Here is a 13,299-nt window from a genome sequence, read left to right on the forward strand (position 1 = left end):
ATGGAGGTTCCCAGACTAGGGGTCTAATCAGAGCTGTAGCTCCTGGCCAACACCAGAGCCACAGCAACGAGGGATCCAAGCCGCGTCTGCAACCTACACCACAGCTCACAGCAACGCAGGATCGTTAACCCACTGAGCAAGGGCAAGGATCGAACCCGCAACCTCATGGTTCCTAGTCGGATTCGTTAACCACTGCGCCATGACGGGAACTCCAGACATTGCTTGTTCTTTTGATAACCCTCGGTCTGGTTAAATTGTAAATTGTTTAATTCTCTAAGTTTTCTACCAACAGCCTCAAAAAGGGAGGAGGGAGGGGAAAGGGATAAATGGTAACTTGCCTAAATTTTTAAATGCATCTTGCATTCAAAAGAATGGAGAAGGACAGAGCAGGAATAGTGTTAAGGGAAGGCAAATGATAAGGGATTAGGGGATGGTATTTGAAGGTTGACTCATGTTGAAATAAGTCACTGCTGATTGGGCTTGGAAGACACAGCCAAGGCAGGTTTGGAGGGCATGCTTGTGAGTGGTGGGAAGTGGGGGGGAGGAGAAAACCTGTATCTTCAATGTTGGTAAACAATCTTCAATTTCTGAATGGAGCCTTTAAAAAAGAAAAACTTGGGAGTTCCCGTGGTGGCTCAGCAATAACGGGACTAGAATTCATGAGGACATGGATTCCATCCCTGACATTGCTCAGTGGGTTAAGGATTTGTTGTTGCCATGAGCTGTAGTGTAGGTTGCAGACATGGCTCAGATCTGATGGTGGCTGTGGCTGTGGTGTAGGCCAGCAGCTGTAGCTCTGATTAGACCCCTAGCCTGGGAACTTTCATATGTTTTGGGTGCGACCCTAAAAAGACAAAAAAAAACCAAAACTTTGCAAATTGTGTTTCAAAATTTGGAAGGAAAATTTACCTACCTATCTCTTAATGTAAATGACGAGTAATGTCATCAGGAAGAGAGAGGAATTTTGTCTTATGGGGAAAATTAATTCTACGTAGTCTTAGTTATTTTTGTGGCCAAAGGCCATTTGTCTTGTTAATGTAACTGTTTTGAGTATCCCGCCATTAGTTTTCTCTACTTTGAAACACACTGCAAAGAATATTTTCGTGTTCCTTCATGTGTAAAACTTTCTTTTAATTCAAGTATTTCCTTAGGATAAATTCCAAAGTGAGATTTTTAGGTCAAAAATCTAAACATTTTAATGACTCTGAGGTTCTCTTCCTCAAAGTGCACATGTCGATTTGCACTGTCAGTGGTAGTGTGTATTAGCATGCTGGCGTCCCTGCACAGTGATAGCCTATTCATATCTTAATATATTTATGGTTAGTCCTGCTAGTTTATTTGTAGGCTTTCCAGTTTTTGACTACCAAACCAGTGTCTGCAATTTGACACACTGCTGGTGCATCTTGTAGACATAATTATAGTAGCTTTAGCCTTATCGATTGTACTAACTAGTTCTGGAACTTTGGTGGTTCCAGCTTTCCTCTTCTAGATCTCTAGAATCCTTTACAGCTTGTCAATGTTTTTTTTTTTTTTTTTTCAGTATAAGATAATTTCTCCCATTGGTGTAACTCTGCTAGGGGCGTTCCGGCCTAAACCTATTGTAATCGCCTCCTGTCATATGCCTAGAAATGAACTGGTAATAGCCATTTATGCAATAGCTAATTCATATGGAGAGGGAATTAAGAAACTTTTGGTTTATTTCCATGCTGAATGGCAACTCCATTTGAAATACTAGTGGTCTTTTTCAGTTGATTATTTCTAGCTCCTGAGGTCACCATTACCTACAACATAGTTTACAATTGCTGCATTGTTAGCGTTGGGGAATGGAGTATTTTGTGGGAATAGGAAATTTTTATGGAAGTTATTTCTAAATTCTGATAGCATAGTAAACTCTCAGACTGAATATCTATTTCCTAAATTACCCAGCTCTCTTTAATTTTTTCTTGATGAAAGCTGGGAGGGAACTGGACAAAATAAGTTATATGCTTAAATCAAATTCTTTGGTACTTGTTGGTACCAAACAGTTCTGTTTCAAATGATAAGCTAAGAAACAATTAAAAATAATTTTTTTAAAGATAATTAGCCACAATTTCAGTAGCAGTATTCTTGCTAAGTACTTCCTTGAATGGACTTTTCTGGTTTTCTGGCACTAGGTGAAGGAAAGGACATTTAAATAGAAATTCCTGTTTCTGAGTGGTACCCTCTGAGAAGGTTAGAAAATCAATAAGATCCAAGTTACTTAGGTTGGCACACTAAAGGAGTAGAGTTTAACCGGCTTTCTTTTGTACCCAGAATAGCAAACATACTTAGGAATGCTGCTTGATAACTCTTGAGACTAAAATTAAACCTACTTCATGAGTTCCTTACTTTTGACATAGTGTGGACTTCAGAATGAGAGGTTGGTAGTTTTTTGTTTTGTGTTCTTGCTTACTAAACTTAGCCACATACATTGCACCACTGTTTTTCAAGATGATTTACATTCAACACAGCATTAAATAAAGCACATGATTTTTTGGCTTGGTTATTTCACTTGTGTGGGCAGGTTTGTTTTTTGTTGTTCTTTTTTTGTTTTGTTTTGTTTTGTTTTGCATTTGTTTCCTAGTAGTTAATTCCCCTTGCTGAGTTCCCTCAGTAAATTCATTAATACCTTCTGAGAGTTGAGAGAAGAAAAAAAAAAATATTTATTTCATGTTACATTCAGTTAAAGTTGGTTTGTCTTAAATTCTGCTACGGTGACTTGATTTGCAAACGGTGTCTCAAAGTACCAAACTGGACGCCGCCGCCAGTTTAATCTAGGAGAAAAACTATTAGCTGCAGCCTAGAGAAGGGGAGCTTGGAAGCAGGGGGGATGGGATGAAGTGGGTGGCGGGCCAGCCCTTCAGAAGGGCCAGACCCCCGCTAAGACCTGCCCTGTCTGGAGTCTCCTCTACGGCCAAGGCCCCCTCATGGGTTGCTGTGTGCCATCGGTACCCCACTTCTGCCCGCCTTTCCACCCACCCACCCGCTCTTCCTCTGTATGTCAGCTCTTGCCAGCCTTGGGGAACCCCCACTTCCCGAGCGACAAACGGCGCGCCTGAGACCTCACGCGCTGCAGGGAACCGAGGTCGGGGCTGCAGGAGCTGCGGGGCCCGGGGCACCAGGAGGCCGGCGAGGGCGCGGGAAGCAGGCGGGGCGCCGAGCCCCAGTGTCCGGCAGAGGGGGCGGCGCCCTCGGCGTCTCCGTGACTGCGCCTCCGCGCCCCCGGCTCGCCGCGACTCCCGGGATGCGCGGAGGCGGCGGCGATGGCGATGATGCCTCTAGCCCTGCATCGTCTCGTGCGGCGGGCGGAGCTGGTGTCGGGGCTGCGAGATGGAGGAGGAGGGGCGGCGCTGCGGCCACCTGGCAGGTGAGAGGCCGCGGGCCCCTGGAGGAGGACGACTTGCAGGGACCGGGAGGGTCAGGCCCAGGGAAACCGGCGGGGGAGCGAGGGAGGCGGCTGCGCGGGTCCAGGCCTGGCTGTCGCGCACCTGCGCTCCTGGCGCGGCCTGCGGGGAAACCATCTGGCCCCCCGCGCTGCCCTCTCCTGGGCTCTGCCCGGCCCGCGGAACCCTCCTCCGCTGGCTGAGCCATGCTCACCTCACCGACTCTCTAATCTCTTACAAGCTTCCTTGGACCGGCCTAGGCCCTCCATACCATACTCTTTCCCCAGCTTGGGGAGCCACTGCCCATTACCAGCCCCTGGCCTGGGACGATATCCCTCCTAGCAGTCTCCCACTCCATTCTCAGACTGCGGGAGCTCCACAGCCTCCCCCTCCCCCATCCATTCACCCTTCCCGACCCTGTCAGTTGCACCTGGCTTCAAAAGGTCGCTCATCTGGGAAGAGCTTGGCTTTTGAAATCAGAGAATCTGGCTTGAATCTTAGTGACCTTGGACAAGTCATCTAACTTCCCTGAGGATTTCCCCATCAACACAAATATAGTGGGAATAATAATAATAATAGTACGGAGCCTTGTTGTCTTGTGAGGGTTATACTCGGAAAATGCCTGCACTCAAGTAATTGAAGCCTTTATGAGAAAGAAAAAAAAAGCTGGAAGAATTCAGGTCATGAGTTGACTTGTAAAAGCTGATATAAAATATTTTAATATGTACTAAAATATTAACACAGCACACTAGATTATCAGAGGCGCTTCACATATTCTTATGAAAAATCATTGTACAATAAATTTCACTTACTATTTCCCGCTTATTAGTTACTTTAGGATCTCTCCTCCTTAGCTGTAATGCGTATGATACAAATTCATTCCATCTCATTGTGCCCAGTGTGTCTTCTTAAGACTAGTGTTCCAACTTAAAATTTTTCTGACTTTATTACTTTTAATCACATCTTCCAGAACATATTTAGGTCCCAGAGATAAAGCGCAGCTTGTGTGCTTGCAATGAAAAATAATGTTGGTAACCTTTATTTAGTATTTAGGAGTAAGTAGCAAATACGGATTCATCTTTCCCCTCTCCAAATAACAGAGTTTTATAGTTGTGCCATCATAGCTTTGTCCCAAATCGTCATCTCAGACTCCTCTTTCTTAAAGTCTCAGAAGTTAGTACTGAGACCTGGGTTCACTTTCCCTTCATTTCCTAATTGCATCTAAAGTTTCTCTGCCAAAACCTTGTTTTCTTTTTCCTTCTTTTTCTGTTCCCAGTCTCTGATTTCATTTTTTTCCCTAATTACTCCAAATAAGAGTGATTTTTAGTTACAGAACCATAATTTTTCAACCTTGCCATGGAGATGCACAGAAGTATGTATATTTATGTCTGTATTCACATTCTGGGCTCCAGGAATTTTGAGTTGGGAAGGGATTGCAATACTTCATAGGATTATAATGAGAATGAAATAAAGTTTGATAACCTATGTGAAGCTGCTAATGGAAGTGCCTAGCATGTAATAAACACTCAATAAATTGTAGCTGCTCTGTCTTCTAACCTGGGGCTCACTGCCTGTTTTGCTCTTCTGTTTAGCTTGGTGGTGGAGTGTAGGCCTTAGACAGTAATTGCTTAGGTGCAAATCCATGCTCTACCCCTTTAAGACAGGTGCCCTCTCTCTGACTCAGATTCCTCATCTGTAAATAGAGATAAATTGTACAATTTCAGGGTTGTTGTGGGGATTCAATATGTGTGTAGTGTGGAGCATTGAGAAATAGTGCCTGGCACATCACAAGCACTCAGTAAAGTCAACATACTACTACTACTACTTATTATATTCCTGACCCAGAATTCTCCTTTAATCTATTGAAAACGTAAATTTATTAGAAAAAAGTATATAATTGGACAGAAAGTGAAAGTCACCCCTCAACTCCTCCAAATCTTTTTTTCCTCCTGCCTCTTATCCTTGACTAATGTTGGTGCCTCCTCATGTCATTTTCCCATTGACAACTCCACTCCCAAATATCTCCCAGCCTGGGATCTTCATAACTTCCATCACCCACTTCTTTATCATCACCCACTTACTCAATATTTCTTTTAGCATCCTAATTCCAGACTCTTTATCCTTCTAAATTTCCCAAACCAAATTCCTGCTTCCCTCTTCATCCCTGTTTACTTCCAAAGAGGAAACCCTTCAGAGTCAGGGGAGTTTGCTATAAACATTAGTACCAACTTTCTGGTCTTCCTGCTTCCACAAATTGGAATTTCTCTTCTATTTCTTTTTTCATCAGTTAACCCCAGTCCTTCAATTAACAATTTAATATTTTAAAAAAGTTTCTTTTTTTCTACCACATAGATATTAAAAAAGGTTCAGAAACAGGCATACAGTTTAAGAGAAAAACTGTTACTTTTAGTTCTAATAATCAAGAAACAAAAGGTCAGGATTTAATTTTTCTCTCACAACTTTTCTAAGGAAAAAAAATCCTTCCCAGTGGAGAAATTCATCATATTGTCATAATTGAACTATTTGGCCACTGAGAATGTAGAAGAGGTTATCTTTGTTTTGTGGATCTCCCCAGGACTGAAGTTTGACACTCACTGGCACAGCTGTCCCTGTTATTGAATGCTGAGAGGCTCCTGTACTGGGTGGTCTATAGCTCCTGCTTGGAGCCCCCAGTAATCTCTCACTGACCAGGCCCCTTCCTCTGCACCCTATCATTCAGTCACTAAAGGTTTTAACCCCTGGTACAGCAAGGAGGCCTCTGGGACCCTGCTGGAGCTAATGGTTAAATATTCTGAATATTACCCCTGGACCTTCCCAATACCACTGGTTATTACTAAAATGCTGGATGAAAGCAAATTCTTTTTGGTTGCCAAAATCATTGCACCAGTCTCCAAGGAACAACTTAGGTTGTACCACTGGAAGCATCTTTGGGAGCAGGGTGGGCACCAGACCACACAGGGCTTTGGGATTTGGAACAACAGAAGATTGTGTGAGGGTACTTTAAATCTCATTGCAAAATGGGGAAAAAAAAGTTTACAAAGGAGCAAGAAGAAAAAGAAGTCATTCTTCAAGAGTAGAAGCTGTGTCTTACTCATCTTTGCACCCATAATACCTAGTGTAAAGCTGGTGCAGAATATGCACATGATAGAGGTAAACTGGGTGAATGAAAGCATGAATGGGTGTGGGCCTCCTGCTTCATAGGGATATCCCTGCTGGGATAATGATAACTCACATTTATAGAGAGTTTACAGAGTGGATTTGTTAGTGACTTGTGGGGGTTACGCAAAGGACCACAGTATACCTCAGCCATGCCCTCTTGCTTATGTGTCAAGCACATGCTGTTTCTTGCATCAGTCCTTCTGTTGCAAAGACCTCCTCCCCTCCCCAACCTGTCAGTCCCAGGCCCTGCCCCTCACCTTTCATCCGGCTAGCGGCTAGCGTCTCCTCAGCCTCTCTCAGCCTCTACCCCGAGCTGGATTATGCTCCCCGCCCCCCTTCCTTCCACAGCACCCTGCTGTCATCTTTTTACTTCAATAGGCTATAAGTATAGTTAGGTCTATATCCAACCAGATTGTAAGCTCTTGGTTGGAAAGGTTATATCCTGTGTCTCCACTGTCTGCACTACAGTTTCTTATGGTACATGGTACATCAGAAACATCTGTACACCCACCCTTCAGTCCCAATCTCAAGGGGTGAAGGCTAGGAATCTGCTTTTTTGTTTGTTTTTAATTTTGTTTGATTTTTATTTTTGTTTGCTTTTTAGGGCTGCACTGAAGCATATGGAGGTTCCCAGGCTAGGAGTTAAATCAGAGCTACAGCCACAGCAATGCCAGATCTGAGCTGCATCTGTGACCTACACTACATCGCATGGCAAGATCAGATCCCTGACCCACTGAGTGAGGCCAGGGATCAAACCCGCATCTTCCTGGATACTAGTCAGGTTCATAACCTGCTGAGCCACAAGAACTCCCTGGATGAATGTATTTTGAGGTGTCTGTGTATTTTCTGTGTTGGGCTTTCTAGGCACTGGGTAGAAAAATTCTAGTGCTTTTATAAAATATCATGAGATCACGCTGCATTGTCCATTAATTCCTCTCTGTTTCTGGATATGCATTTTTGTGCACAGACTTTTCTGCCTTGGGCCTCTTTTGTCAGATATTGCTCATCTGTGAGTTGAGGTCCTGAGTCCCTTCCCACAAAAGGAAGAGTCATCTCTCTCTGAAGATGAACTCAACGGACCACCTTCAGGATGCTTCCAACACCACTTTGCTACACGTGCCTCGCTCCCAGGGAGGAAACAGCACTGTTCTCCAAGGGGACCTCCAGGACCTCATCCACACGGCCACCTTGGTGACCTGCACCTTTTTACTTGCAATCATCTTCTGCCTGGGCTCTTACGGCAACTTCATTGTCTTCTTGTCCTTCTTTGATCCAGCCTTTAGGAAATTCAGAACCAACTTTGATTTCATGATCCTGAACCTGTCCTTCTGCGACCTTTTCATTTGTTGTGTGACGGCCCCTATGTTCACCTTTGTGTTGTTCTTCAGCTCGGCCAGTGGCATACCAGATGCTTTCTGTTTCACCTTCCATCTCACCAGTTCAGGCTTCATCATCATGTCTCTCAAGACCGTGGCGGTGATCGCCCTGCACCGGCTCCGCATGGTATTGGGGAAGCAGCCAAACCGCACGGCCTCCTTTCTGTGCACTCTGCTCCTCACTTTGCTCCTCTGGGCCACCAGCTTTACCCTCGCCACCTTGGCCACCCTGAAAACCAGCAAGTCTCACCTCTGCCTTCCCATGTCCAGTCTGATTGCCAGAGAAGGGAAAGCCATCCTGTCTCTCTACGTGGTCGACTTCACCTTTTGTGTTGCCGTGGTCTCTGTGTCTTACATCATGATTGCTCAGACCCTGCGGAAAAACGCTCAAGTCAGAAAGTGTCCTCCAGTCATCACAGTGGATGCTTCCAGACCACAGCCTTTCATGGGGGCCTCCGGGAAGGGAGGTGGAGATCCCATTCAGTGTACCATGCCGGCCCTGTATAGGAACCAGAATTATAACAAACTGCAGCACGTCCAGACTCATGGATACACCAAGAGCCCCAACCAGCTGCCCACCCCTGTGGCCAGCCGGCTCCAGCTGGTGTCTGCTGTCAATCTCTCCACAGCGAAGGACTCCAAAGCGGTGGTCACCTGTGTGATCATTGTGCTGTCCGTCCTGGTGTGCTGTCTTCCACTGGGGATTTCCTTGGTGCAGGTGGTTCTGTCCAGCAACGGGAGCTTCATCCTTTACCAGTTTGAACTGTTTGGTTTTACCCTTATATTTTTCAAGTCAGGATTAAACCCTTTTATATATTCTCGGAACAGCGCAGGGCTAAGAAGGAAAGTGCTCTGGTGCCTCCAATATATAGGCCTAAGTTTTTTCTGCTGCAAACAGAAGACTCGACTTCGAGCCATGGGAAAAGGGAATCTCGAAGTCAACAGAAACAAATCCTCCCATCATGAAACAAACTCTGCCTATATGTTGTCCCCAAAGCCCCAGAAGAAATTTGTGGACCAGGCTTGTGGCCCAAGTCATTCCAAGGAAAGCGTGGTCAGTCCCAGGATGTCTGCTGGACAGCAACACTATGGTCAGAGCAGCTCCACCCCCATCAACACTCGGATTGAACCATACTACAGTATCTATAACAGTAGCCCGTCCCAGGAAGAGAGCATCCCACACAACTTACAGCCAGTAAACTCTTTCGGATTTGCCACTTCATATATTGCCATGCATTATCACACCACTAACGATCTAATGCAAGAATATGACAGTACTTCAGTCAAGCAGATTCCAGTCCCCTCCGTTTAGAGTCGTGGAGGCTGGAGAATCTTATGTAAACTGTTTTTGTTTCTGATACTAACTGAATTTTAAAAAATTTTGTGAGAGCAGTGGTACATCAAAACTTAAAGACCTAGACAGTTGACACTTAGGATTTTCTTTCTTCTCAAGTAATAGCATCTTTTGACTTGCTCTGTGGTTTCTTGACACTTTAAGAGTTGGTATAAATGTTTATTAGATTTTTTTTACCCTGACCTGTGCTCCAATCTTTTGTACTAAACTTTTAAACAGATGCCAGGAAATGATCATGCTACTCTACTAAAGTAGGGAACGAAGTGATTATGATCATTTGAGTCAATGCTATGTGTCTGGAGTAAATATGAGCTGGATTTTGTTTTTTTGTTTTTGGGGTTTTTTTTTTTGGTCTTTTTAGGGCCACACCCATGGCATATGGAGGTTCCCAGGCTAGGGGTCAAATCAGAGCTGTAGCTGCTGGCCTATGCCACAGCCACAGCAACGCCAGGTCCAAGCCACTTCTGCGACCTACATCACTACTCATGGCAACACTAGATCCTTAACCCACTGAGCGAGGCCAGGGGATCAAACCTGCATCTTCATGATGCCAGTCAGGTTCGTTTCCGTTGAGCCATGACGGGAACTCCTGGATTTTTTAAAGAATGTGAAGGTATCATCTTTACTGAGGCATTATTTTCATTGAATTATAAATTTTGATTCTTTGACGTGTTAAAATGGGGATCAGCGTACTTTTTTTTGATAGCAGGTTTACTGAAATAAATTATATATTGTTAAAGCAGGAATCAGAAATGTATTATCTGTAACTATCCTTACCAAAAATACACAGGCATTAGGTACTTTCTTTTCATAAGACAGTCAACTAAAAATAGAGTATTACAATTATTATTACTTCTTATTATAGACATTATTTTTTGTCAGTTGAGTAGCTATATAGTTCTGTTAAAAAATAAATCTCTTTTTGCTTGCTAAAAATGAAATATTCTATTTCAGAATGATCTTACCCAAGAAACTAGTGAAGACTGTATCTGTAGTAGAGGAATACTCATCCTGGGAGAGTAGGCGCTAACTGTGGTCATCCCATCAGGGTGCTGTGGTGTGAGAGGCAGGCTAGACAGTTGTGTGTGTTAGATGATTATCTGTTGCCTAAGAAAGCATAAGAATGAGACAGAGGGTGTTTCGATGTATGCTTCCCTTCTGTGTGAGAATGGTTTGTTAACAGCCTGAGAGCTTCTAAGTAAGTATTTAGAATTTTTTGGGGGGGAGGTCTTTGTTTATATATCACTACAATAGAAAAGTTCTTAAGATGATCTATTTTCAAACTAATTGTGTTATTTCTCTCCCATGAATCTTAAACAGAAAGTGGGCAATAAGGTAAAATAGATTAAGTATTTCTATACTTAAAACTAATTTTATTACATACTCTGTGATTCCTAGCGTAACAACTGTAAACTTATATTTTTATGTAAAAATGTTTTCATTGTACAGTGAGCATTTGAACTGAATACAATTTTGGAACTGTAACTTCTAGACTAGATGAGCATCAAGATACAAAACCCATCTTTATAAATTATTATATTCAAGAGCTGTTAGGGCCGATTGGAAGGGACTTCATCCATTTGGATGAAAGGTGTTCACTTAATAGTACGCTTTCCCATGTTGTTCCCAAATACAGAGAACATGAGAGGCATGGAGAAGACAGCTGATACTTAGCTAGCCCTCTGCTCAGCCTCATCTAACAACTCTTACCTTCCAGTATTAATCAGTCATTTCTATTTCTGAGGTTTAAGAATAAGATAGGGATGTAATTTTGTTTTTAAATCCACCTTTTAGGACTCCCTCCCTTCCTCCTCTCCCTTTTGTCCTTTAGTTTTGCTAATAAATTTTATAATGGAAGAAAAAATGCACATCTCCTTTTTTTTGGTAACTGAATGCTCTTTTTGAAGTCACTATGACCTAATTTCAGTTGTTTTTTATATTTTTAATGTAACACAGTTTTCATTTATTGATACTTCCATGAGGTAGGTTCACATATTACATGTTTTTAACAAAGAATTAAGAAATCTAATATCCTCTCCCACAAGATCATTTGAAGAATTGTGTCAAATTAGGAACTAAACTTTTCTCTAAATTCAGAGCCTTCTATTTATTTCAATAAGCCAGACAGCTTTATAAGTAATAACATTAATTGGGAAGCTCTTTCACACTTTTTAAGGTATGAATCTCTTTTTTGGCAGGCATTTCAAATGTAACTCAATACAAGATTTTTTTAAAAATTTTCTACTTGTAAAACTAAAAATGACAGGTTTCCTGTGTGACCTTCAGTTTGAGATGATTTGACCCACCTTTGGGAGCTAAAAATCATAGCATAAAGAAAACTAAGCATGTGCATATGAGGTATTCAGTCTCTTTATGCTCATCAAGATATTACTGATTTAACTTGCATGAAATATATAGTGGGCTAGATTCTTAGCCTTCCTCTATCTCTATATTGCTATATCTTTATGATGGTATATGTAGATACAGATATATATATATATATATATATATATATAATTTGTCTCTTCATAAGTTATATATGTCTATCTATACCTCTATCTAGATATCTGGAGATAAAGATAGAGATAGACATATATAACTTCTCCATAAGGGCTAAAATGAGAACTTTTATAAAAGTAATGAGAATTCAATTGAATATGACTAATTAGCAGGGTATTTTCATTAGTTCTCTTGATGCTTTACTGTGATGCAAAATACGTGACGTATTTAAACATTTTATAATTGTTCTGATGTTAACCATTAGGCCAGATTTGTATTTCTGATGCTTTTAATGTTCTTTTAAACTAATGTTTGGAAAATAAAAATATTGAAAACCCTAACATTTCTGAGCAGCAGACTGCAATACTTTTACTCTCCTGCCCAATCATTTAAAAACTATCAGAAAATAGTGGTGGTGAAACTCAGAGAGAGTTCTTTTCCTCAAAAGATGAAATAACTTGTTTGAACACATTTTGTAGCATTTATTCTCAGAATAACCAAGAATAATTAGCTCCAAAGGTTAATTATTTACTAAGTTTATCACACAGCGGTAAAAGTCCTGACTAAACATTTCAAAAACATCTTTAAAATGAAATGCATCTGTAAAAAGATACAGAATTCTAGCTATTGCAGTTTCAGTCAGGCTTTGGTTTTAAGAATCATACTGCCGACTGCCTCCAAGGTAAGTGCTGAACATCAAAGCACTGCTGCAGAAAAAAAACTGGCACAGGGCGTTTAGTTGGCAGAACCCAATTTGTATTTATTTATTTATTTAATTATTTATTGGCCACATGGACGTTCTCAGGCCAAGAACTGAACCTGCGCCATAGCAGTGACAACACCTGAAGCTTAACCACTGGGCCACCAGGGAACTCTCCACTTTGCACTTAAAACTCTAGCATCTAAGAATCTGGAAAGTGTAGTTACACTAAAAAGGTAAACTAAAAGGAAGTTTGGAACAGATACTGAGTTCCAATCCACTCTGTCCACAATGGTCCATCTTTTTGGTACTCATAACCACTCCTTTAGCCCTACTTTTAAAGAATAACAACAGCAATAATATGACTTATTTCATTTACTTTAAAAACATGCCTCTTCTCCTCCAGAAGAGATGAAAAGTTTGACTACTCCAATTTTTTTTTTTTTTTGGCTTTTTAGGGCCACACCTACAGCACATGGAAATTTCCAGTCTAGGGGCTGAATTGGAGCTATAGCTGCCGGGCACAGACACAGCCACAGCCACAGCAATGTGGGATCTGAGCCACGTCTGCAACCTACGCCACAGCTCATGGCAATACCAGATCCTTACCCACTGAGTGAGGCCAGGGATCAAACCTGCATCCTCGTTGATACTAGTTGGGTTTGTTACTCCTGAGCCACAATGGGAACTCTGATCAACTTCTCTATTTCTCAGTCATGTTCATTACTCTTCTAGTTCAGTCAAAAATCTCAACTTTACATTCTGTACCCTAAGGATGAAGTTATAAAGTTTATCACCAACAAACACATC

At 42.0% G+C, this 13,299-nt stretch overlaps 1 protein-coding gene across 1 annotated transcript; it reads left to right on the forward strand.

Moving 5' to 3' along the window:
• Positions 1–7,488: 7,488 nt before the first annotated feature.
• GPR75 (G protein-coupled receptor 75) lies at positions 7,489–9,622 on the forward strand. Its single transcript, XM_047782088.1, has one exon. The coding sequence runs from the start codon at positions 7,626–7,628 to the stop codon at positions 9,246–9,248; it is 1,623 nt and encodes a 540-aa protein (XP_047638044.1). The 5' UTR covers positions 7,489–7,625; the 3' UTR covers positions 9,249–9,622.
• The last annotated feature ends 3,677 nt before the right edge of the window (positions 9,623–13,299 follow it).

Source organism: Phacochoerus africanus, chromosome 5 (genome assembly GCF_016906955.1).
Source record: "Phacochoerus africanus isolate WHEZ1 chromosome 5, ROS_Pafr_v1, whole genome shotgun sequence".
NCBI lineage: Eukaryota > Metazoa > Chordata > Mammalia > Artiodactyla > Suidae > Phacochoerus > Phacochoerus africanus.

Bases quoted from the DNA above. Each gene is read 5' to 3' on its own strand.
- GPR75 (XM_047782088.1), top strand. From the start codon at position 7,626: ATGAACTCAACGGACCACCTTCAGGATGCTTCCAACACCACTTTGCTA.